General features: G+C 45.2%; 1 protein-coding gene across 1 annotated transcript in view; it reads right to left on the bottom strand.

The window, feature by feature from the left end:
• dusp22a (dual specificity phosphatase 22a) overlaps window positions 1-25,922 on the bottom strand; it is a 167,930-nt gene that overhangs the window by 135,952 nt on the left and 6,056 nt on the right. Inside the window, exons 2-3 of the mRNA XM_038806287.1 lie at window positions 10,672-10,705; window positions 3,300-3,382 (exon numbers count right to left, since the gene is read on the bottom strand). Of these exons, the coding sequence (XP_038662215.1) occupies window positions 3,300-3,382; window positions 10,672-10,705 (117 nt within the window). The remainder of the gene's footprint in view (window positions 1-3,299; window positions 3,383-10,671; window positions 10,706-25,922) is intronic.

Below are 25,922 nucleotides of genomic sequence, written 5' to 3'. Positions count from 1 at the left end.
ATCATTTCATAATCAAGGTCAAACTTTGTCAATGACAAGCTGTGCCCGCTTACTTCCAAAGAAACCTATTAGTTTTTTCCCCAGCATTATATTGTACAATCCAATCCAATTCAAATCTATTTATCTAAACTCAATTTAGTCGCTGCAGCATCTGCACTGAAGCATAATGCTGTTCACTGGAAACTGTCAGACCACCCAGCTGGTGAACCCTCTGGTGTGTGAAAACAGGACGGAAACACTGTGTAGACGGGCTCCTAATTAAACTGTTTACGCCAGCTTGATTCAAACCAATTTGCTTCTGGGTTTGCTTTTGACCAGTCTCAGGAAGTGGGAGGTTCTGCTCCAATCAAACATTGCTGCAAATTAATTGGCATCCTTTGTACTGTCCACTTGATTCAAAACAGCTGCATGTTGGAAAACCATGGAGCCAGCTTTGAGCCATGAGCTTTTCCCCAAATGTGCAATACGTCACAAGAAATTCTATGATGGGATGGATGGTAAGCTGTGCTCACAAACCAGCTCAATGGTCATAAACTGTAAAGATATGTCAGCTGTACTGGAGTTCAGCTTCATTCAGTAATTCAGAACCCCCAGGGCCAAATCAGCAACCCAACGAAATACATTAATGCAAGTATTTGTGAGCGAGGAAATTAAAAACGGAAGAGCCACAGGGAAAGGACAGGGGGGTGGGACTAACTGGACAGCTCTTTCAAAGAGCCAGGACAGGCACAATGGACCAAGTGGCCTCCTTCTGTGTTATGTCATACTATTATTTTATACGGTTGTTTTTTTTTGGGGGGGGGGGGGGGTCCTTACAGGCAACTATAGACATTCCGACTAATTTGATCGATGCATTAAAAGGAACTTTTCTCAAAGTGCCCAAATGGTTATGGATTTGTCGCTGCTTCCATCGTACAGTAAGTTTTATGAAGACACGAGAAGTCCACACCGAGTTGAAAAAGAGAAACAAAGGTTTAATTGTAAGGCTGAAGGTACACAGCTCCCGGTAATACCCAACAAGCTGAGCACGCCTGATGTACCGTCAATTACCACGAGACAAGAATGGTGAAACAATCGAGGCTTTATTGCACAAGATGTTGTGCCTCCCGCAGCTGGTACCAGAATGGAAGCAGCGCAGGAGAGCGTACACTTTTATACGCCGCCTGCTGGGAGGAGCCAGAAGGCAGGGATTTACCGTAGTACCCGTAATATACGGGCAGTGCCGTAATACATACAATATATCAAGAGTGGTGTTTCCCACAGCGCCGTCGGTCCCTGGCCAGCCGACCAGCTTTATATACAATAGTAATTAAGCTTCTCCTGCCCTCTTAGCGGGCAAGCTCATATTCTGCAAAGGACTCTGGGAATACAATCGTCCCCACCCTGCGGATACAGGCTATGACAGTGAGTTTGCCCCCACATCAGGCAATGTGTTGCAGTGAGATTTTAGTTCCAAAGAGGCATAAAAAAAGAAAATAGGTTGCTAAGAAAAAGAGACATTTGTTTGCAAATCTTAATTCTGGTTGTATTTTAGTTCTGAAAAGTTTAACGTTAAGAATTGGTCTGCATCGCTCTTTCGGGGTCGGAAAGGGTCACTGATTCTTGGCAACAGCCACATTATCCTCCATGCTCCCTATGATCTCACTGGCTGCTGATTTGAGCTCTGGCATTCGCTCGATTGCATTTCATTCCTCACCCCATCAGCCGCCCCAGACATATTGCTTATCTGCCCTCACCAACTCCTTTTCGAACCTGTCAGCTATCATCTCGGAACTGCCCAGTGACTTTATGAGTTTGTCCAGTGAGTGCAGCAGGCACACAGGCTCGAATGAGATGTGATTAATTCACGTGGGATGAATGAGCAGATTGCCACTGGGGCACTCAGGAATACTGCAGCTGGGTCACATATAAAGGATGCGTAATTGGCAAGGCTGCCACTGTCCACAAAACTGAACACCAACGCAAAGCAAATGTGGAACGCCAATGGGAGAAAGGCACCTGGTGGAATAGCAAACTGGAGCTGAGTTAAACAGGTCACCCACGGGTGGTAAAGGAGGCCAATACACCTGTAAATCAGGGTGGCATGCCCGCTGCCTTTCCGCTTCCTGCCTCTCCCATCCCGATTTTACAAGCAGCACAATAGGCATCGGGTGGGTCACCCACACATGCCCCATTTGAGGCTCTTAAGTGAGCAATGAATACCCAATTAAGGGCCTCAACCCACCGCTGCTGGAATTTTCTATTGGTGCGATGGCCCCATTCTGCGCAGATACCCCGTCAAGTTTCCCTGCTTGGTTGGGGGTAGAGAGGAGGGACTCTCTTTAACCGGCTCCCTAATCCATTGGAAGGTACCCCAAGGAATAACCCCTCATCCACCCCTACACCTCTCAAACCCCAGCCCCAGAGTTGGCCCCACTGCCCTACACCCAAACACTTGCAAATGTCTAATCCATCACAGCTCACCTCCTCAACAACTGAGTGTAGGATCAGCAATGGCCACCATTCCTGCTGGTGCTCGCACTACTGGAGAGAGACCCCGACCTCTGATTGGCCAACAGCTCTCTGGAGGTGCGACATCCCGTCCCTCAGGGACAGAAATCCCACCTCCAGCCTAATAATGGCTGGGCTGCCATTGTCCACCCTCAGACCTTTTAGACGTGGCGGGGGGTTGGGGTGGTCATGGCACCCTGTATAACTCTAGGTGCAGTGGACAACCTAACATTAAACTGAGATTTAAGGGGGAGGGGGAAGCTATTCAGAAGAAAGAAGTTGCCTTCATATGGAGCATTTCACATCCTCAACATTCCAAACCACTTTACAGCCAATTAAGTACTTTTCAAATGTTATAATGTGGGAAATACAGCAGCCAGTTTGTACCCAACAAGCTCCCACAAATAGCAATGATCAGATAATGTTCATCGCAAGATCAATTTAGGGATAAATATTGAACAAGACACCAAGAACAATTCCCATGCCCTTTTTCAAATAGCGCCATGGAATCTTTTACATGCGCCTAATGCCTCTTCCAAAAGGCAGTACCTTCAACATTGCAGCACTCCTTCAGTACCACACTGCAATGCTGCCTTAGACCTCTGCGCTCAATTCTCTGGAACGGGACTTGAACCAAGAACCCGCCGACTCTGAAGCGAGAGTGCTACCCACTGAGCCTCAGCTGACGCTCGACCGCAAACCGGCTCTACCCAAACTCCCAACTTCTGGGCACTCCTTTCCATTAATGGCAGAGAAATGCAAACAGGCAAACATCACTGTTCCAACGCTTGCTGAGCTGCGACACTTACCTCCAGCACAGGCTTGGCATTGTGGCAGATGGACAAGACATGGGAGACTCCATTCTTTACCAGGTTGTCTTTGTCCTGGGAGTCTACAGAGGAACGTAAATACAAAAACCATACTCGCAGTGACTAAACAGCCAAATAAACACGAAGAATAAAGGCCAATTACAACCTTGCAATTCTATGTAACCGTGGGATGTGAGTAGCTATTAGTGAAACTTTCACCCGAGGTTATTTCACAATAGCACACATGGTTACGTCAATTTGTGGAGATTTTACTAAGAGTTAAGCGTTAGCTCATTTCACAGTGAAGGTAATGAGGCAACATGGCATCAGATAACAAGAAACAACACAAACTGTGGAAGTCTTAAAAATAGAAGCGAGCATGCTGCAAATACACAGCGGATTGATGACCTTTGGAACAAAGATATATGTTCTGGGTGGGACCCCTTGTAGGATGTTTGATGTCTCTCCATTATTGCATTCACAGAAACCCCTTGATTCTGATGAAGCGCCCCACCTAATCAGTGTCAGAGGACAATGGGGTTGCAGACAGGTCTTCCTGTTACTCTTTCTGCCTCAGCAAAATGTTGCAAAATTACATTGCAGCAAGGAGGGATTCCCATTCTCTTGAGCGTTTACGCAGAAGGCAACAGCACTGTTTGTTCCAGGCTCAGCCTTGAGCTGACTGATGGCGAAGCTCCATTTCACTCTTCTTTTACACAATGGGAACAGCCAAGAGTTCAGCAGAAGAGTGCTGACATTTATCCACAAAGTGACCCTGAACTCCAACCTCTGCACATTTCACCTTCAATTCTCTGCCTCTTTCATAATAGACACAAAGTAAGTGATTTCCTTCATTTCTCTGCACTCCTCTCCTGAAACTGCTGACTCTTGCCTGGAATCCACTCTACGGGCATCAACCACTCTCTGGACACATCTCCCCCAGGTGCCCAATGGACCTATTGAACCATGGGAGCCATCACAGCAGAGCCCACTCTTTCCTCACTTGACCACCCATGAGGGTATGTGCTTTACCGCAGCCATCAGAACAAGATTAGGAGCTGTGGTGAGCCACGTATGGCTGTTGTATATATTATTGTATTTACTCACGGCTGTTGTACATATTATTGTATTTACTCACTGTTACTATTGTTGCGTTGATGTTGTTGTTGGCTCCGCCTCTCTGAGGAGGTATATAACCCATCGATCTGAGACAGCCTCTCAGTGCGGGAGGAGCTACTGGTGGACACATTCTACCTGATTAGTTCTTGTTAACTACCGTTTCGACTGGATTGATTGGTATGAGGAGCAGGACTCCCGGCTGATATTATTCCTTTCATCTAGTCCAGTCCAGTGGTTCTGAGGCTAGTGCCAAATCCCAAACAATTTTCATCAATTTTCCTCAATTCAGAAAATTTAAAATAAAAAGAATGGAATACCCTGAAATGTCGGTTTATATTCCCTCGAGTGTAGAGGATTAAGAGGTGATCCAATTGAAAAAGTAAAAATGATTGGAAGATTTAAAAGGAGTAGAGAGAAAGGGAGAGTGAGACTATTCCCTACGGTGGGGGATTCCAGAACATGCGCGTGCAATATTAAAATGAGTGCTCGGCCATTAAGGGCTGACGTCAGGAAGCATCTCTTCACCGAAACGGTAACTGGAAATCCACAGGTCTCTCCAAAAGCTGAGGGTCAATTTGAAATTTCAATACAGAGTTTGATAGATTTGTGTTAGGTCAGGGTCTCATGGGATATTGTACCAAAGCGGGCAAATGGAATTGAGATTTTTTTTTAAATTAGCCACAATCTAACTGAACGAAGCCACAGGCTTGAGGGGCTGAATGGCTTGCTCCTGTTTCTGTGAATGCAATAATGGAGGGACGACAAACAGAATAGTAGCAAAGAACAGTAAGGTGTGGTGAAAAAGGGTCGAGCTCTGATTAACATCCTGTTGTTTAACGCTGACAGTGACACAATTAGCCTAAATATACACACAGGAAGTGCTGAAACCTTCACAGAGCAAGTGGTGAACCTTCAAAGTGAAATATAGCTAAGGATGGGGCCTCTGCCATCTGCGTACACCGGGTTTTCTTCTGAACACAATTACTATTTGGACTTTTTTTCTGAGATCGTCCACGGGAAGAAATAAATCTTGTAGCCGTTATTTATCAATGAAATGTGGGAGGTGACAAGGACTGATTCCAAACTGCAACTTTGTTGAGTGTAAGTCTGGTGTCAGATTAGTTTGGGGTACAGTAACGTAGTGATTATGTCCCTGGGCAAATGATCCGGGTACAAGGGGCAGAAAGTTATGCTCCCACCAATGACTCTGAGGAGGCGTGTGTGGGGGGGGCATAAAATTGCATGGACGGGATTCCTCCCAGGATCCCACCTGCCCCACGCCAGATGCAATTTCATGGTTCGGGAGCAGGGCCTTAGGCAGAAAACCCACCCTTTCACCTATTAAGCCCCTTAAGTGGCCACTTAATGGCCACATAGGGACTTTTCCCTACCCTGCTTCAATTTTAAGGCTGGCGGAAAGGAGTGTGAGTAGGGTGGGAAACAGAAAAATAACCTTTTCTCCATCTTGGTTGGGGGGGAGGAAGGGGGTGGTGGGTGGGCACCTCAATCTGAAGATCCCTTCAGATTAGGGGCACTTCTCCCCGGGACCTTGGAAATACCCCCCCCCCCCCCCCCCTGTCATTCCGATCACCCTCCCCTTCCTGACCCCGAGACTTAGTTCCAGGCAGTACGCTGCAGTACCTCTTTGGGCCACTGCAGCGCTATACCTGGATGGGTTCCAAGGGCAGACAGAAATCCCCCCCCACTGTCAATCGACGCTCAAGTGAGCGTTAAATGGCAGTGGGTTTCCGAGAGTCGGCGCATTATGCCTTCCTTCAAATACTACCCAAGAGTTCAAATCCCACCATGGCAGCTGGGGAATTAAATTCAGTTAAATAATTAAACAAGTCCTAACTTAAAAACTACACATGAAAATGAAAAAAAAATGAAAATCGCTTTATTGTCACGAGTAGGCTTCAATGAAGTTACTGTGAAAAGCCCCTAGTTGCCACATTCCGGCGCCTGTCCGGGGAGGCTGGTACGGGAATTGAACCATGCTGCTAGCCTGCTTGGTCTGCTTTAAAAGCCAGCGATTTAGCCCAGTGAGCTAAACCAGCCCCTGCTGAGCTAAACCAGCCCCTGCTGAGCTAAACCAGCCTGACTGAGAAGGCAGGGACCTTGACGAACAATCTGCAGCTCACGGAATTTGAAATCTGGACTTTCACCCATCATATTGTTTTTTGTCTGATTTTATGTTGTCATATATCCTGTTTACTGGGAGGTGTTCACATTTGAGCATTGTATTGAATGTCTTTCCCTTATCTCTAAATATTCCAGGGACTTTCATTCTTTGTAGATGTGTCGCATGCTAATTATCCATCGGCTTTTTTAATTATCCATTTCTTTATGATGGTAGTTCTGACTGTTTGGTGTCCTCTCTTTAATCCATGACAGAACCGGGGAGGCGGGTGGAAGGCCTCGGTCTTCATGGGTGGGTTCAAAAGGAGGAAAAGGCATTTGGCTCCCATTCCCTTGTTGGCTTTACTCTTCTCCTTGTTGAGTTTGTCTCCTGGTGGCAATGTTACTCTGGTCATACTGTTAGCCTTATTTGTATTGTGCTGGGGTCTCTACGTTGTTGACTATATCTTGCATTGGTACAGCCGGGTCTTTTATCTGAGAGAAGAACGTTATCGGAATATTCTAATGGTATGTCTTGAGATAGGGTTGATCTGTTATGCTCACATCCGAATGTGGTGGGAAAATCTCATCCTACCTTTTTCTGATGGTCTTTGCAATGGCAGTGACTAATTTTAAACGATATTCCTGGAACAGTTTCGGCAGGAATGGATGGGACAGGTTTTCTTTGTCTCATTTTAAGTGAGCAGCAACGCCAATTTTGGTCAACAAGAATGTTCCCTTCAATGTGGAGAATTGTGTGAAGGATAAGAGGGGTGTATATGTGATTCTCGAAGGGCTTGCACAAATACACATGGCTGACAGAATTACTCCCCGGAGTTTATCACTAAAGTCTTTTTGGGCATTGCGGAGCTGGCTTCGGCCAATTGTTTTGTGGGCAGTGACTTTAATTGTAATCTGAATCCCCTGATGGACACGCTCCTGGTGACCAGAAACATAGAAAATAGGACGAGGCCATTCGGCCTTTTGAGCCTGCTCCGCCATTCAGTATGAATGCTATATCTAACTGCTTCTTGAATACACACAAGGTTTTGGTCTCAACTGCTTTCTGTGGTAGCGAATTCCACAGGCTCACCACTCTCTGGGTGAGGAAATTTCTCCTCATCTCTGTCCTAAATGGTCTACCGTATCCTCAGGCTGTGACCTCTGGGGCGGGATTCTCTGACTCCCCGCCAGGTCGGAGAATCTCCAGGGGGGGGGGGGGAGTGGCGTTAATCCCGTCCCCGCCAGCTGCCGAATTCTCCGGCGGCGGTTTTTCATCGGGGATAGGAATCGCGCCATGCCGGTCGGGGGCCGTTGGCAGCGGCCCCACCCGCCGATACTCCGGCCCACGATGGGCCGAGTGGCCGCCCATTTTAGGCCGGTCCCGCCGGCGTAAATTAGACCTGGTACTTACCGGCGGGACTGGCTCCGCGGGCAGCCTCCGGGGTCCGCGAGGGGATCTGGCCCTGGGGGTGCCTCCATGGTGGCCTGGCCCGCGATCGGGGCCCACCGATCCGCTGGCGGGCCTGTGCCACGAGGGCACGCTATTCCTCCGCGCCGACCGGTGTAATGTTCCGCGATGGCCGGCGTGGAGATGAACCCACCCTGTGCATGCGCTGGGATGACGCCAGCACACGCTGGCGCTCCCGCGCATGCGCCAACCCGCGCCGGCCGGCGGAGGCCCTTCAGCGCCGGTTGGCATGGTGCCAAGCCTCTTCCGCGCCGGCCAATGCGGCGCACACCACTCTGGCGCCGGCCTAGCCCCTGAAGGTGCAGAGGAACCTGTTTTGATCACGTCCGAATGTGGTGGGAAAATCTCATCCTACCTTTTTCTGGTGGTCTATGCAATGGCAGAGGATTCTGCACCTTCGGGGCGGCCCGATGCCGGAGTGGTTCACGCCACTCCACGGCGCCGGAGTGGCCCGCCCCGCCGGTTCGCGGTGAATTCTGCCCCTGGTTCTGGCCACCCCCACCATCGGAAACATCCTTCTTGCATCTACCCTGTCTAGTCTGTTAGAAGTTTTTAGGGTTCTATGAAACCCCACCTCATCCTTCTGAACTCCAGAAAATACAATCCTAGCCGACGTAATCTTTCCTCATACGTCAAACTTGCCATCCCCGGAATCAGTCTGGTAAGCCTTCTCTGCACTCTCTCTACAGCAAGGACATCCTTGGAGACCAAATCTGCACACAATATTCCAGGTGTAGCCTCACCAAAGCCCTGTATAATTGCAGCAAGACATCCCTGTTCCTGTACTCGAATCCTCTTGCAATGAAGGCCAGGATACCATTTGCCTTTTTTATAGACTCTGGAACAGTTCCTGCTGTACCTGCATGCTAACCTACAGTGACAGGTGTACGAGGACACCCAGGTCTCATTACACATTCCCCTCTCCTAATTTATGGTCATTCAGATAATAGTCTGCCTTCTCGTTTTTGCTTCCAAAGTGGATACCCTCGCATTTATCCAAATTATCCGGCATCTACCATTCATTCACCCACTCCTTCAACCTGTCCAAATCACACTGAAGGATCTCTGCATCCTCCTCACAGCTCACCTTCCCACCCAACTTGGTGTCACCTACAAATTTGGAAATATTACATTTTGTTCCCTCATCTAAATTATTAATATATACTGTGAATAGCTGGGGTCCTTAGCACCGGTTCCTGTGGTACCCTACTAGTCACTGCCTGCCAATTTGAAAAAGACCCGTTAATTCCTACTCTTTGTTTCCTGTCTGCCAACCAGTTTTCTATCCATTTCAACACACTGCCCCAATCCCATGCGTTTTAATTTTACACACACTGATCTCTTATGCAGGACTTTGTCAAAACCCTTCTGAAAATCCAAATAAACCACACTCACTGGCTCCCCCTCATCAACTCTACTAGTAACATCCTCGAAGAATATCAGTACATTTGTCAAGCATGATCTCCCTTTCATAAATCCATGCTGACTCTGTCCGTTCCTGCCACAGTTATATAAGTGCTCGATAACGGATTCTAGAATTTTCCTTACTGCCGACGTCAGACTTACTGGTCGATAATTCCCATTTTCTCTCTACCACTCTTTTTAAATAGTGGAGTTATATTAGCTGCCCTCAAATCTGCAGGAGCTGTTCCAGAGTCTATAGAATCTCCAGAGCTACTTCCTTAATACTCTAGGATGTAGATTATCAGGTCTTGGGCATTTATCAGCCTTCAATTCCCCGAAACTATTTCTCTACATGATATTGATCTCCTTCAGTTCCTTCCTCTCACTAAATCCTGCATTCCCAAACTTTTCTGGTACCTTATCTGTGGCCTCATTTGTTTAGTTGCTTAGCCTATTATACATTCTCCTGTTTCCGACTGTAAGGGACCTACATTTGTCTTCGCCAATCTTTTTCACATCACATACCTATAGAAATGTTTAGTCAGTTTTTCTGGTCCCAGCACGCTTACTCTTCTACTCTATTTCCCCTTCTTAATCAATCCCTTGGCCCTTCTTTGCTGAATTCTAAACTGCTCCCAATCCTCAGACCTGTTGTTTTTCCTGGCCAATTTGTATACTTATTGCTTGGATCGAATACTATTTCCAATTTCCCTTGTAAACCATGGATTGGCCACCTTTCCTGTTTTACTTTTGTGTCACACAGGGATAAACAATTGTTGCAGTTCCATGTGCTCTTTGAATGTTTGCCATTGCCTACCCACTGTCATCCCATTATGTAACATTCCCCTATTGATCACAGCCAGCTCACGCCTCATATCATCATAGTTTCCTTTATTAAGATTCAGGACCCTAGTCAACTACTTCACAGAGGCTATTTCATCATTGAAGGTTGGACTGGGCAACTACCCAAAGCAGAGGCAGGTACAAGGCTAGGAAGAGAGCTGGGCAGTGCTATTAGTTTTGGATTTATTTTTAGCCGGCTCAGACACGATGGGCTGAATGGCCACAGTCGGTGCTGTAAGTTTCTACATTTCTACGACATGAAGTTCTATTGTTTGCTAATATCAGCACTGGCCATTGTATTTTAAAGCAGGCGATGGATGGCTTTGTTCAAATGCTGGGCTGAAGAATATCATGGGACATTAATGCAATTTAAATCCATAGCAATCTTAATATTTCAGAAACGGTGACCTCACTTACCTCTAATATTTCCAAGGTAGAGACCATCTAAAACCTAGAAAGAGAATAAAATTGCTTTATTAAATTAATAATACATTTTCTTAATCCCACAACCAACAGTGAGGTCAATGACACCAGTATGTTACGGATGCCTGATCAGCCCTCAACAATGGCTAAGAGATTGAACCAGACGCATAACTTTTTTAAGTTTTAAGGCCATGCAGAAAGATCGATTTGTTTCAAGAGTGATAATATAAGAAATAGGGCTTCGTCATTTTATAAACTAATTTTATTAAAATAAGAGAAAAGAAAACAATATTTAAACTTTTAAACTTCAAATTAACACTAACAGATTACACGCAGTTTCTTAATCTTAACACTAGTTTCCACTAAACAACATTTGTCATAAAATACAGCTCTTGTTCCACTTACACATACAGATAAAGGCAACACTTGCATTTAGGAAGCAATCTTTCTTGTGTTAGTGACATTCATTTGGAACCCTTTTCCAAAACCTTCTCTGTGGCTTTTTTCATGACCTCTTTGGTGGCTGCTTACTTCCTTCTCTTTTCTTTGCCTGTTCCAAATTCATTCTCTCTCTCTCTCAGCTCGGTTCAGCCCTTCAAACAAAGGTCCTCCTCTGGAACATCCAGACTGGAACTTATCAACTGTAATTGGGCTGCTTGATTGTCTGCTCCCATTTATACAAAAGACCAGAGCTATGCCATTCATATGCAACTATCTTCCATTGACAGAGAAATGGGTCATCAGACTCTGTAATAGGATAATGGTTGGCCATGCAGTAATGTCCCAAAAGACAATGCATCTCGAGTGAAGCGCCGTATGCATTCCCTAACAAGTTTAAGTCTGAATGGGACCATGTGACTCAGCCAGGTGTGGGTGTATCCCTTTGAGTCCGGGCTAACAGCATTTTCCTTCCATCTGTTTAACCCTTAAATTGTCTGCTACATTTTGGACCCCATTTCTGGACCCAAGTTCCTAATATCTCCCTATCACGGCAAGTAGCATGTTCAACTTTTGCACTGTATGGCAAGTGCTAGTCCATGAACAATATGTTTGATGTACTAAATGGTGTTATACTCAGCCATATTGATCAGAACGTGTCACTACCTTTGATTCCCAATCTGCACTTTGTGAATGAATGCCAGGTAAGACAGTGATCCTGGGTAAAAGGTTGGGGGAGGGGGGTATTGTAGGAAGATCAGCTCAAAGGGTCGATGCCCTTTTATCAGTCATCACTTACACGGACATGTTACAGAACGGGACCAGACCCTCAATTTATATCAGGAAAACAGATGCAAAACCCAAACAATTTTTCAATTTGTAAACGGTGAGTAAATGATACTTCCCCACCCCCAACCACCACCTCCTGAGTTCTTCCACTTAAAAATATTGATATTTTGTATTAAAACAAACTTTATTATTGACGCAGGATTAACTCCATTAATATAGAAGAAAACAAAGCTTTTTAATTAACAGTTAAACAATTCTTAATATTATGATTCCAGATCAGACCCCAACAGTGGCTATGAAACTGGACAGAAATCCCAATATTTTATTTTAATTTTGTAAGACTGTGAGGAGAGAATACCTCACTCCAGGAGTGATTTCACACAAAATAGGAATATGGTATGTTGAAACAAACTTTATTACCATCCTTACCATCACACCAGAAAATGGCTCATAATTACCCCTTAAACAATGCTACTTAATATGGTGCATATAAACACTTAACTGCTACATTTATTCCCAATCAAACAACAAGAAAAACCATCTTAGCTCTCAATCCACTTTAAATATCATTTGCACCTGTTGGACAGAAATGTTCTTTGAGAAAGAGAGATCTGTGCCACTGAAAGAAAAGTTCTGAATCTTTTTGGAACCATGCAGAAACACTAGTTGCATTTATTCAGAAGCTGTTTCAGCTGGTGTTTTCACCTTTCCAACCACACTGCTCTTCTGTCTGCAGACATATCCTTTAACTGAACTGCAAAGAGCAAACTGCTTACCTTGTGGTCACAGCTTCATCTAGCACGCCACTGACCTGTTCTGTGCAAAATTCCTGCTATGTTACTAAGCTGAAATCTAATTAACTCCAACATGGAATCCCCTTAATCCAAACAAAACTGCATTAGCCCAAGTGATTTATGATGGTTTAATTCCATCCCAGGCTTCCAAAAGCTTTTCAACCAGGATTCTATTAAAACATGAAGACAGCAGTCACACAAGCACTAACCCGGACTTTTCACCCTTACTGCAAAAATACTTATAATACAGTACAGCTGAAATCCCGACATCCATCACATTTTTAACAATGGTCTTTGGGCTTACTTTCCCATCTACTTCTAAAATTTCAATTAAGCAAAATCCACATACAGTTCAAATGCCACTTATTAATAAAGTTAACACTTAGTGGCTTACAGATGTATTCACAAAGTCCTTGGAGAAAAGCTTTCAGGAGCCTGTAGCCGTGGCCCTAATCCTACTGGGAAATTTGGTCAAGTTAAAAAAGACTGATGGATATTCATAAAGGCACCAGCAAAGTGAAGATACCAGCAAAGCCTGATGGTTAGAAAGGCCATCCCTATATCAGCATAAGCAGCGTAAACAGTGAGACTCTACAGTAAAGAACAGGACGTGTAGTCAGGGAGTGAGCACAGAAGCTGATTGGACAATGGCTGCTGCTATGCCTTGGACTGACAGTGGTTAAATACAGGCTCCTGTGCGTCGTGTCCTGAGAGGAAATATGACCCCTGAGCGAGTCACGATTTTTTGAACAATCGTGACCAAAAAAGACACTGATTGATTAGTGCTGTCCTGTGAGCACATGACGAGAAGCATGAAATCAGTGCCGGCAAGATCTGTATAAGAAGGAGAGACAAAGTGATTTTCATCTGCGGAACCTCGAGGAACAACAGCCCAGAAGAAAGAAGCCTCAAGCCTCCAGTTTGATTATGGTGTCTAATTCCCACTTGTGCCTGGCCAAATGTGACTGGGTAGTGACGTCCTCCACAAATCCACGACCAGAAGTTAGATAAGTATTAACTGTTTAACCTATTCTTGTGAACTTGTGGTGGCAAAGAAAGGTAGAATTATTTATGTGTTTTCAATGCAGTGTATGATAGAACCTCTCGTGTAGTGATGCTAAGCATTGGGATCTTATAATGTGTTCAATAAAGATATGATTTAATTTAAAGATAAAGTCGTTGTATCTATCAATTGACGGGAGCAAGTGTTTTAGCCAACAAGTTACTCTGAGACAGACAGCTCCTTTCCTCAGAACCCAGAGCAGAACACTAAAATTAAACCAAAGAAAGACAGGGGGCAGGGCTGAAAACAAAACTAGAAACAGACCCAGCCCCTCCCATGAGTGACATCACAGCCTGCCTAGATGTTACACCCTTAATCACAGCTTTGAAAGCCTTATAACCTGGATACCTTAACCCAAGTTATTTTAATAACATGACTGCAACAGACATGAAATGAAAAAATGAAATGAAAATCGTTTATTGTCACGAGTAGACTTCAGTGAAGTTACTGTGAAAAGCCCCTAGTCGCCACATTCCGGCGCCTGTCCGGGGAGGCTGGTACGGGAATCTAACCGTGCTGCTGGCCTGCTTAGTCTGCTTTCAAAGCCAGCGATTTAGCCCTGTGCTAAACAGCCTCAGACATATGATAAATTATATAATTTTTAATTCATGCATTTGTCACCGGTATCAGGTGAAGACAGGGTCAGGTTGAGCAACAATTTCTGCTGTGGACAAGTAAACTTACAGCACACACTGATGGGGCTCGCACACAAAGACTGAACACTTATTTAAGAGACCGGGGGACTGCGGCCGCTGTAGAGCTGATAGTATGTGACTGAGAGGGGAACTTGAAGATGATGGTCTTGGCACGTACCTGTTGCCCTTGCCATTCTGAGCAGCAGAGATCATGGATTTGGGAGGTGCCTGTGGAGCAGCCCTGGCGAGTCACTGCTGTGCATCCTATGTACTCTGCAGCCACAGTACACCACGGTGGAGTAGTGGGTTTGTAAGGAGGCGGATGGATTGCCGATTTGGCAGACTGCTTGAACCTGGACAACATCAAACCGCTGGACATTTGTTGTTGCTTGCACCCATCCAGCCAAGTGAAAAATCTTTGACGACCTTACTCAATTCATCATTTACATTTCTTTTAAGATCAAATGGTCAAGGCCTCAGATGCAGGATGAAACAAACCAAGATTGTCAAAGTTCAGGTGAGAAAAGCAAAAGGTTGGGACATCAAAATTGAATTCAAAAACAGGAGGAAGTGGTGACAAGGAAGATTTGTCTTTTGACATCAGTGACAGCTACTACAAGGCACTGACTACTCAAGAGGGGATCGGTAACACTATAATGTGAATTATTTATTCAAGGCTGGTTCTGCGTGTACACACAGGTCTTCACTGTACACATACCTTCTTCAGACTGTTTACATATATAAGACATATGGGGTGTTTAATGATGCATTTTCACAGACTTAATTAGAAAACCAAAAAGATTTATTCATAAGAGCACAGCAGTACAGCAGCCACAGTACAGCAGTACAGTGCCAGATTGTTGCCCTTAGTCCCCGACATGTCTCCTGCATAAAAGAGGACTTCAACTCCTGGGGTGACTACCCACTCTGAGATCCGATTGGTCCCACAAGCCAGGTGACCCATACTCTGCCCTGCGACCCTTAAAGGGACAATCACCACTCCCCCTTTAACTCCTTTATATAAACCTCAATAACGAAGTCACTCAGTCCTGATTTCTAATCAAGCATTATATACATGAGTTGGACAAATATTTATCAAGTCTTTGAGGGGGTCTTCTGTTTCAGGTAGAGCAGCGTAATTCTATAGTTTGAGATGGTTCCAAAGGATCGACATTAATAGGAGCTGCAATGACGGGTACCTCTTCTGGCACAGGCAGTTTGTTACAATTTGTTTACACCAAACATCAGTTATGTCAACAACATGTTTGATCAGGTACTCCAGTGCTTATGGGTTTGAAAACATTTCTTGATGGCAACTCTGACTGCTGGAGCATTTCTCTACTTCTCAAGTGGTCCACGTGTTTACCAATGATCCATCCTTCCATATCTAATGGGTACAATAGGAGATACAATAATTCTGGGGATCCAACTTGATCCACTACCGACAGCATGTCATATTATATACTTAATATGGTTTGTTATTGTTGCCGCGGTGGTGACTCATTGACGAGGTCTGTCAATGGCTTCTGTGTTTAAACATAAACACCTTTATCGGTGTTTAACTATGCACAGTTCCAAATATAACCTTGCATGGAGCTGTTCCATGCAGGTTTGCTGTTTGCCGAGTTCTGTCCTCGGCTGTTCTCTGACCATATGACTACATAAAACACTCTGTGGGTGACACCACTCTCCAGTTCTACGTTGACCCTGGCTCTGCCGAGCACCTTACATTATAATTCACACAGGCATATATCATCACAATATAACAAAGTCTTGGCCGTTCTTTCACAATTTGGTCTGTCACGTGTAAATGAATAATTGTGATGCTCCCTTTCTGACACTTAGGTCGTGTGATGAAGTTTATTCTCTTTCCAGCATTTCAATTCAGCATCTTTTTCATCGACAATTTTATCATATTGGTTCTTGTGCTTTTCTATTAGTGTGACCATTTCAGCAATCCTGTCCTGGCACTGTACTCTCCGTTTCTTTCTCAGTCTGAATTGCTGCCTCTGCTGTCATTTTCAATGTTTTTACCTTTTCAGTTAATTTCTCATTGCCAAGCTTCTCTTCTTCAAGCTCTTATTCTCCTGATTCATTTCTTCACCAGGCTTGTTCTTATTTTCCAGTTGCTTTTTCATGGAGTTCAGCTTATTCTTCATTGTCTTATTAAGTTCTCGTTCTTCTTAACTTAATTCCGTAAATGTTTGTGACTATTTTATTCTCCATGTTTGTCGTTAGTCATTTCATCTTGTTGTTTTAATGTCTTCAACGGAGCTTTAGTTCTTTTTACCGATTCCTCTTTATTTTCAATAGCTTCTCATTTATTTTGAAGTCTTTAATTTTTGTCTTTCTAACTAGGGGAATCCATCATGTTCTCACTGAACGGAAACATTTCACTCATGGAGCCTTCATTTCTACTTTTTTTAACTTTAGCCAAATCCTTTCGGCTTTAATGTTGGTCAAGTCTGTTGCCGATGAATTGTTGACTTATTTCCATTCTGTAATTCACTTATTGCTCTTCTTGTGGGATCTTTTGTTTCCCTCATTGTGGGGTCTTTCATTGTCCTCTTTTATTACCCCTATCTGAGGTCGTTGTTTGCCCTCTTTCTGGGGTCTTTGAATTTGTCCTTTCTAGGTCTTCTTTTGCTCTCTTTCTGAAGTCTTCTATTTCTTCCTCAGAATCGTAGAATCCCGACAATGCTAAAGGAGGCCATTCGGCCAAGCAAGTCTGCATCGACCCTCCGAAAGGGCACCTGAACCTAGGGCCACTCCCCCGCCCTTTCCCCGTAACCCCACCTAATTTTTGGACACTAAGGGGCAATTTAATATCTCCCTAACGTACACATGTGGGAGGAAACTGGAGCACCAAGAGGAAACCCACGCAGACACGGGAAGAACATACAAACTCCACACAGACAGTCGTCCAAGGTCAGAATCGAACCCAGGTCCTTTGCGTTGTAAGGCAGCAATGTTAACCACGGTTCACCTGCTGTCCTAGACCTCCTTTCTGAGGTCTTTGTTGCTCCTGCATTGAGGTCTCCCCTTGCCTCTTCCTTGAGATCTTCCGTTGCCTCTTCCTCGAGGTCTTCTGTTGCATCATCCTTGAAGTCTTCCATTGCTGCTTGCTTGGGGTCTTCTATTGCCTCCTCCTTGAGATCTTCTGTTGCCCATTCCTTGAGGTCTTCATTGCTTCGGGACCTTTTTTGTGAGTCTTCTGCAAATTTCCTGTCCCTAGCCATTTGTTCCTTCTGGTTGCTGCTGTAAGTGCATTGCCATTTTATATGCATTACTTCTTTAAATGCATTGCCAATTTAAGACTATCATCTTGTTTTCTTCACTGAGCTGTGAGCAGTTGCTGGTTTTCTCTCTGGTGTTTTTCACATGCATCTGAGGTTTTGCCGTGAACCTGGCTTCCCTTTTCAAATTTTATAAAGTTTTACCTATACAAAAGGAAAGCCCTTTTATTGATCATGTTCCTTCGGTTGTTCATAATAGGCAGAGTACAGACTGTACATAACCAGTCCATGTCTGCAAATGCCAAACCAAAACGTTTCATTGCACTCCCACATTGCTGTTACATCTCATAGATTTTTGTTGCAGTGTTTTGATGCAACCTTAGCTACTGATTCCATCTGTTTCCTGAGCAAATGTCTAAGGCTGAACAAGAATATTCATGACCTTGGTATCATATTTGACCCCGTTGTGCGCAACAGATGACATAACAATGTCATCACTAAGACTGCGCATTTCCACCTCTGTAATAATACCCGACTCCACTCCCTCAGCTCCTGAAACCCTCAACCAGGCCTCTGTTACCTCTAGAATGAGCTATTCTAAAGCACTCCCTGCTGGCCTCCCAAATTCTGTGAATTTCAGATCATTCAAACTCTGCTGCCTCTAATCTCACTCGCAACATTCCCCTATTACTTTTGCGCTCACTGACCTACGTTGGCTCCCAATTTAGCAACACTTCAATCTTAGAATTCCCATTCTTGTCTTTGATTTTTTCCGTGGTCTTGCCCCCTCCCTATCTCTGAAATCTCTTATGGCCTTAAAACCCTCCAAGGTAACATCTCCATGGATACTGAGACATATGCTGAAAATTCCATCCGCAGACCACACGACAAATGAAGAGGTATTGGACTTGAAACAGCAAGAGTTAAAGGAACTCTTAGTGGTATCCAGAAAAGGAAATGTCAATCTTTTAGCCATTTAACCAGAGCTGATAGGCTACAGTGATCACTTCTGGAGGACATAGTTGAGGGCGGGAGAAAGAAGGGTTGATCCAGGCGTAGTTGGAAGATGGACATCACAGAGCAGTCAGAGACGTATTACAGTGGATGTGTGAGGATGGCGCAAGATGGACGAGCGTGATATACCATTAAAGCAGACCTGTTGGCAGGAGCAACTCTGTGGGTGGCACGTAATCAGTGGCGCACCACTCCAAATGGCGGAGCTAGATATCGGTGCCACTTCCACTTTTGTGTCAGGAACCAGCACCCACATAATTCATATGAAAATGTAATGGCCCAATAGCGGGCAGATGAAACATTTACAATGATGTGGCGGAGGTGGGTTTTCATTGGAGAATTTCCACCGTCAATCTGGGAGGGATGTTGAGAAGCTGGGGAAACTATGTCTTCCGCAAGATACCAGAGTCATCATGGGTGCAGTCAGTTACCGTTTGCATTCTAGGGAAATGGGCGATAGCTGTGGAGCCCACTGCCCCTGGTCACCTGACTGTTGTCATCTGTCAAGAGCCTGGTGAACCCATTGAGATGATAAAAGAGGGCATTGGTCACCTCTTTGTTGGATCTGTGGGTGGCAGCCTGGCAAATACCACACATACCACCTGTGAAGCCCTGGAAGCAGCCTGTTGTGAAAAGATTGAGCACCACAATCACTTTGAGAGCCAAGGACATGGGGTTGCCGCCAAATCTATGTGGCTATATGTTTTGTTGCAGGCTCTGGAAAATTTCAGTGTCGGCTTCACCGCTCAGTTCATCTGGAAGGTGGGACTTAACTTCAAAATGTTTTAAGATATTGAGTATTCATGGATGCAAATGTATTACATGTAGGAACGCACCACGCATGAGGCCCGGCCCACCACTGCTAATCCTAAAATGTAATTCTGCAATCTGAACATAACGTCATGATTTTGAAATTCCAGCTCACCCTACTTTTTTTAAAATAAATTTAGAGTACCCAATTCATTGTTTCAAAATAAGGGGCAATTTAGCGTGCCCAATCCTCCTCCTGCACATCTTTGGGTTGTGGGGGCGAAACCCACAAAGACATGGGGAGAATGTGCAAACTCCACATGGACAGTGACCCAGGCCCGAGATTTAACCACTGCGCCACTGTGCTACCCGAGCTCACCCTACCTAATTAACACAGCGTAATGGACACCTATCCCATTCCCAGAGACATCATAGAGTTCACCTCTATGTATTAAATATTTACCCATACAGTAATCGTGGCTTTATTTCAGGTCACAAAAATCTCCTCTTCTGTAGTATTGTCTGTGGAGACCTGCATTCAGCTAATCTGCCTTCCCTAAATTCCAATGGCATATAGCCCACTGCGCTGACATTGAAAACTGGAGTTGCTGCTCACAGTCTATTCCTAGACTGACACTGGGGCTTTTTTGTCAATCCCCATGGGGTATTACATCTGAGGGAGGAGCACTGTAAACAAAGAGGGTCATGAAATCAGCAAAGAATGTTCTTTTGGTCGAGGCAAGACAATGGGCGAGGGTGTGACTGAATCAAGTCAATCAGGAAATGCCGTTCAAAGGTGAAAGAGTAAGTAAGAATTCACGTGTATGCGGGCGTGCATAACAGTGAGTATGCAACTAAGTGTGTCAAAAAGTGAGTGGTGCATATGCTAGCCTGTTAAATAGTGAACAGGCAACTCGAGATGAAAGATTGTGAGGAACGGTAGCTCACTATGTAAGTGCATTGGTGAATAATCATTTTCGCTCAGCCAAGGTAGCAGTAATGGAAATTTTCAGTCACTGTGCATGAGGTAGTTGTGTCAGCTTCAGCTATGAACCTTATGAACGGAACTGCATAATAAAAGGAATTTAAAGAGAGATAACTAACCACAGGGGGACATTGGTGGAGGGGATGGTCTTACAGTCCACACCAAACTTCCACTCTCCCATCAACTTGAGTTCATCCAAATCTCTACTGCCCAAGTTTTCGGCAGCACGGTAGCACAAGTGGCTAGCACTGTGGCTTCACAGCGCCAGGGTCCCAGGTTCAATTCCCCGCTGGGTCACTGTCTGTGCAGAGTCTGCACGTTCTCCCCGTGTCTGCGTGGGTTTCCTCCGGGTGCTCCGGTTTCCTCCCACAGTCCAAAGACGTGCATGTTAGGTGGATTGGCCATGATAAATTGCCCTTAGTGTCCAGAAAGGTTAGGAGGCGTTATTGGGTTACGGGGATAGGGTGGAAGTGAGGGCTTAAGTGGGTCGGTGCCGACTTGATTGGCCGAATGGCCTCCTTCTGCACTATATGTTCTATATTCTATGAATATAGCACAAGAATAGGCCCTTCGGCCCTCCAAGCCTGCGCCGACCATGGTACCTGCCGAAACTAAAACCATCTGCACTGAAGGAGTCCATATCCTTCCATTCCCACCCTATTCATATATTTGTCTAGATGTCCTTTAAATGCCGCTATCGTACCTGCTCCCACCACCTCCCCAGGCAGCGCATTTCATACATTTACCACCCTCTGCGTAAAAATCTTGCCTCACACATCTGTTCTAAAATTTTCTCCACCCACTTTAAACCTATGTCCCCTGGTACTTGACTCACATTCTTCCTTTATTACTCAGTGTCCAATGTTGTTTAATAACACTTTGGAGCGTCTTGGGATGCTTGACTCTGTCAAAGATGCTATGTAAATGTGTGTTGTTGTTGTACTGTATACCATCCTTGGCCCCAATCTGGGAGCTTCATATCAATACAGTGCAGAACATGTCATGTTCCACATCACAGTCCCCTGACGATAACCTAGCAGACGTCAAACTATCACTCCTTCAGGAAGTCAGCAGTTTGAGCTGAATTTAGACCATATATTTACTCACACAGCAAGCTATATTCGGCAGCAACTTACATTACACCATTAGCTCCCAGCATGATATCTTAAGCACAGACTGGGAGAGGTTTGTAATGATGTTGAATAGGATCCATATTTTCCGATGCTGCACAAGAGTATCAAATATCAGCCTATACCAATACTCCTCTGGCCGTCCTCCCACTTACCACCCTCTGTAAACTTGAGCTGATCCAAATCCTAGCTGCCTGGTATCCTAATTCACACCAAATACTTGTGCTCACTGATCCGCAGTAACTCCTGATCCAGCAATGCCTTGATTTAAAAATGCTCATCCCTGTTTTCAAATCCCATTCTGACTTCACAAGCATCCATCCCCATCCTCCCCCCACCACCATTTTGTTAATCTCCTCCAACCTTACAACACCCTCAGACCTCAGCGCTCCTCCAAATCTGGCCTCTTCAGCATCCCCGATTTTAATTGCACAGATGGCCGTGTCCTCAGCCATCTCGGTCCTCAACTCTGGATTACCCACCGTAAACCTTCCTGCCTCTCTTCGCCCTCGCGCCACTGCACTAAGTCGCACCTTAAAACATCTCTTTGATCAAGCGCTTTGGTCACCTATCGTAATGTCTCCTTCTGTGGCATGGTGTCAAATTCTGTCTGATTGGGCTCCTGTGAAGCGCTTTGGGAACATTCTACTATGTTGAAGGCGCTATATAAATGCAAGTTGCTGCCGGTATTGTTACCCATTTGCTGGGTTTGCTGATCTCAGTCGGAACAGTAACTGCAATTAGTCTCTGCTCTCCTGGTCTGAGGGCATGCATGGTTGCATTGTGGATAGCACAATTGCTTCACAGCTCCAGCGTCCCAGGTTCGATTCCCGGCTTGGGTCACTGTTTGTGCGGGGTCTGCACATCCTCCCCGTGTGTGCGTGAGTTTCCTCCGGGTGCTCCGGTTTCCTCCCACAGTCCAAAGATGTGCAGGTTAGGTGGATTGGCCATGATAAATTGCCCTCAGTGTCCAAAATTGCCCTAAGTGTTGGGTGGGGTTACTGGGTTATGGGGATAGGGTGGAGGTGTTGACCTTGGGTGGGGTGCTCTTTACAAGAGCCGGCGCAGACTCGATGGGCTGAATGGCCTCCTTCTGCACTGTAAATTCTATGCTAATCTATGAGCTTTATGGTTGCCAAACCTGATTGCCATGCATGTTGCTAAGTGTCTCTCTGGGGCTAACTGGTTGTGGAGCTGTACCCCCACCGGAGCCTAATTGCACCCATGGTTTAGGTTAATGCATGACAGATGGTCAGGCCTGAAAAGTACCACAGAGCTGTTCTACCCGCAGCAATGCACTCCAGTGAACAGTGCATCTTTGAGGCATTGGGAGGAAAAATGTCACTTTGTTGTGCAGAAGCCAGATATGCCCCTTGTGATGCAGACCACACCACATGTTCACTGCACACCAGCAGAAGGAGTAGCCCAAAATGTATATCACTATTCCTTCAATTTGACGAGGTCAAAATCTCGGGAATGGGTACCCAACGGCACCTTTTGAGTACTTTAACCACATTAATTGCAGCAATATCCAGAAGGTAGATCACCATCACCTTCTTAAGGAAATTAGGGGTGGGCAATAAATGCTGGCATCGCCAGCTTTGCCCACATCCCATGAATGACTAAAAAAAATCTTTAACTTTTATCGTTTTCGGGGCAAAGAATAGGGGATGATTTTGTGAACCCATGCTGTCAGAAGGGTTAGTCGTCCAAATTGGAACATTCTAGAACATGCATGGCAGTCTGACCACAAATTGACCTTTACAAAGAAACGCAATAAACTTGCCAGACGATCTCAGACATGCATTTGCCAAGAAAGGAAAATCTGTTTACAATCAGCATTTATTCATAGCAGCATTATTTAAAAACCCCTTGACAGATTTTGATCATTGTGAATTCTCTGAATATTATTCCTTTGCAACCAACCACACGCTGAGAGCAAGTAGCGTAGTTAATATCAGGTGAAATCTACAGGGTTCAAATTAGGATCCCAGGCCTCTATTTTAATGGAACCAATTTGAAAAGTGAGCTGTCTACCCAGGTTTACAAGTGAACAGAAGTTTCTCATTTGTTGTGCGTTGGTTCGGCCTGTTAAACAAGGATTGTCTGGCCCATACTACTAATGACAAGCTGCACATCAGTCTTGGTAAAGCAAGAAAGAGAGAAGCTGCATTTGTATAGCACCTTTCATGAGCTCAGACTGTCCCAAAGTGCAGTACAGCAAATGAAGTACTATTGATGTGTTGGCACTGTTGTAACATGGCACTCTTGCCCTTGAGTTAGAGACTATGAGGGAAGGTTTCACTCCAGTGTCTTGAGTGGATAACCTCCAGCCCAACATGGCAGTGTCGTACTGAGGGAGCACCACATGATCTGAAGCGGCATAGTTCAAATGATACATTAAACTGATGTCCTATCAGTCCGCCCTGGTAACCCCCAAGCGAATCTGTACATTTGTAACAGCCTTTTTTAGCCTTCTGATAATGGAGTGGCCAAAACGACACAGTTCTCCAGCTACAACCTTGTTACGCACTTGTACTAATTGAACATAACATTACAGCGCCTGTGCTCTATGACTCTAGACACAAAATCAAAGTTTCCATTTTGTTTTTCTGCAATGTTGTCCACTATCCTTGCCAGTTTTAATGGCATGTGTATCCGCATATTAGAACATAGAACATACAGTGCAGAAGGAGGCCATTCAGCCCTTCGAGTCTGCACCGACCCACTTAAGCCCTCACTTCCACTCCATCCCCGTAACCCAATAACCCCTCCTAACCTTTTTGGTCACTAAGGGCAATTTAGCATGGCCAATCCCCCTAACCTGCACATTTTTGGACTGTGGGAGGAAACCTGAGCACCCGGAGGAAACCCAGGCACACACGGGGAAAACGTGCAGACTCCGCACAGACAGTGACCCAAGCCGGGAATCGAACCAGGGACCCTGGTGCTGTGAAGACACAGTGCTAACCACTTGTGCTACCGTGCTGCCTCTTCTGCTCCTCTTATTTCACTTAAACCTTTGCCATTGAAGATGCATTTCTTTCCCTTATTTTTAATTCCAAAATGTGTTACTCTGCACTGACCTGGATCTGCCACCTTTCTGCACATCATGCCAGCCTATCTATGTGGTCTTGCAGCATTTCATAATCCTCCTGATGGATTATTACATAATGGTGTTCTCGGACAATCCGCATTTTCTTGACACGTTCTCACAATTGAGGTGAGGTTACTGTTGTTTTTGGAATCAGATGTTACCCTCACTGTCCTTTTGATGGGAAATATTACTGTGCCACTCTGACTGAAAGGAAAAGGTAACTTTTCCCAAATCCACGCGTCAAAAGGTCTTATAGACTGGCCTCACAAAACCTGGGACAACCACTTTCAATATCCCCAAATGGTCAGGAAACTGTCAGCTCTTTTTCCAATTTGGACTACTAAGAGGACCCTTTCTGGGAGCATGGTTTTGCAAAACTACCTCTTTTTAAAAATAAATTTAAAGTACCCAATTATTTTTTTTTCCCACTTAAGGGCCAACTTAGCGTGGCCAATCCACCTACCCCTCACATCTTTGAGTTGTGAGGATGATACCCACGCAAACATGGGGAGAATGTGCAAACTCCACACGGACAGTGGCCCAGAGCTGGCATCGAACCTGGGACCTCGGCGCCGTGAGGCAGCAGTGCTAACCACAGCGTCACCGTGCCGCCCGCAAAATTTCCTCCTTATTCTTTGCTCTGAAATAATAACACATTTAAAGGTTTCTTTATGCATTCATGGGATGTGGGCAAAGCTGGCAATGGCAACATGTCTTGTCCAACCGGAACTCCCTTAAGAAGGTGATGGTGAGCTACCTTCACGGATTACTGTAGTTGGTGTGGTGAAGGTGCTCCAACAATAATAATAATCTTTATTAGTGTCACAAGTAGGCTTTCATTAACACTGCAATAACGTTACTGTGAAAAGCCCCTAGTCACCACACTCCGGCGCCTGTCCAGATACAGTGAGGGAGAATTCTGAATGACCAATTCACCTAACAAACACGTCATTCGGGACTTGTGGGAGGAAACCGGAGCACCCGGATGAAACCCACGCAGACACGGGGAGAACGTGAAGACTCCACACAGACAGTGACTCAAGCTGGGAATCGTACCCGGGTGCCTGATGCTATGAAGCAACAGTGCTGACCACTGTGCTACCGTGCCAAAGGTACATTTCAGTCGAGGTTCCCCAGATTTTGATGCAGTGACAAGAATAGTAATCTATTTCCAAATCCGAATGGTGTGTGACTAAGAGGGAGACTTACAGGGTGATAGTGCTCACGTACTCCTGCTGCCATTATCCAGCTAGATGTTAGAGATCACAAATCTTCAAGGTGCTGTGTTGTCAAAGAAGCCTTGACTCGGTGCAT

This window comes from Scyliorhinus canicula, chromosome 9 (assembly GCF_902713615.1).
Source record: "Scyliorhinus canicula chromosome 9, sScyCan1.1, whole genome shotgun sequence".
Classification (NCBI taxonomy): domain Eukaryota; kingdom Metazoa; phylum Chordata; class Chondrichthyes; order Carcharhiniformes; family Scyliorhinidae; genus Scyliorhinus; species Scyliorhinus canicula.
This window is presented reverse-complemented; position numbering and strand designations above follow the sequence as displayed.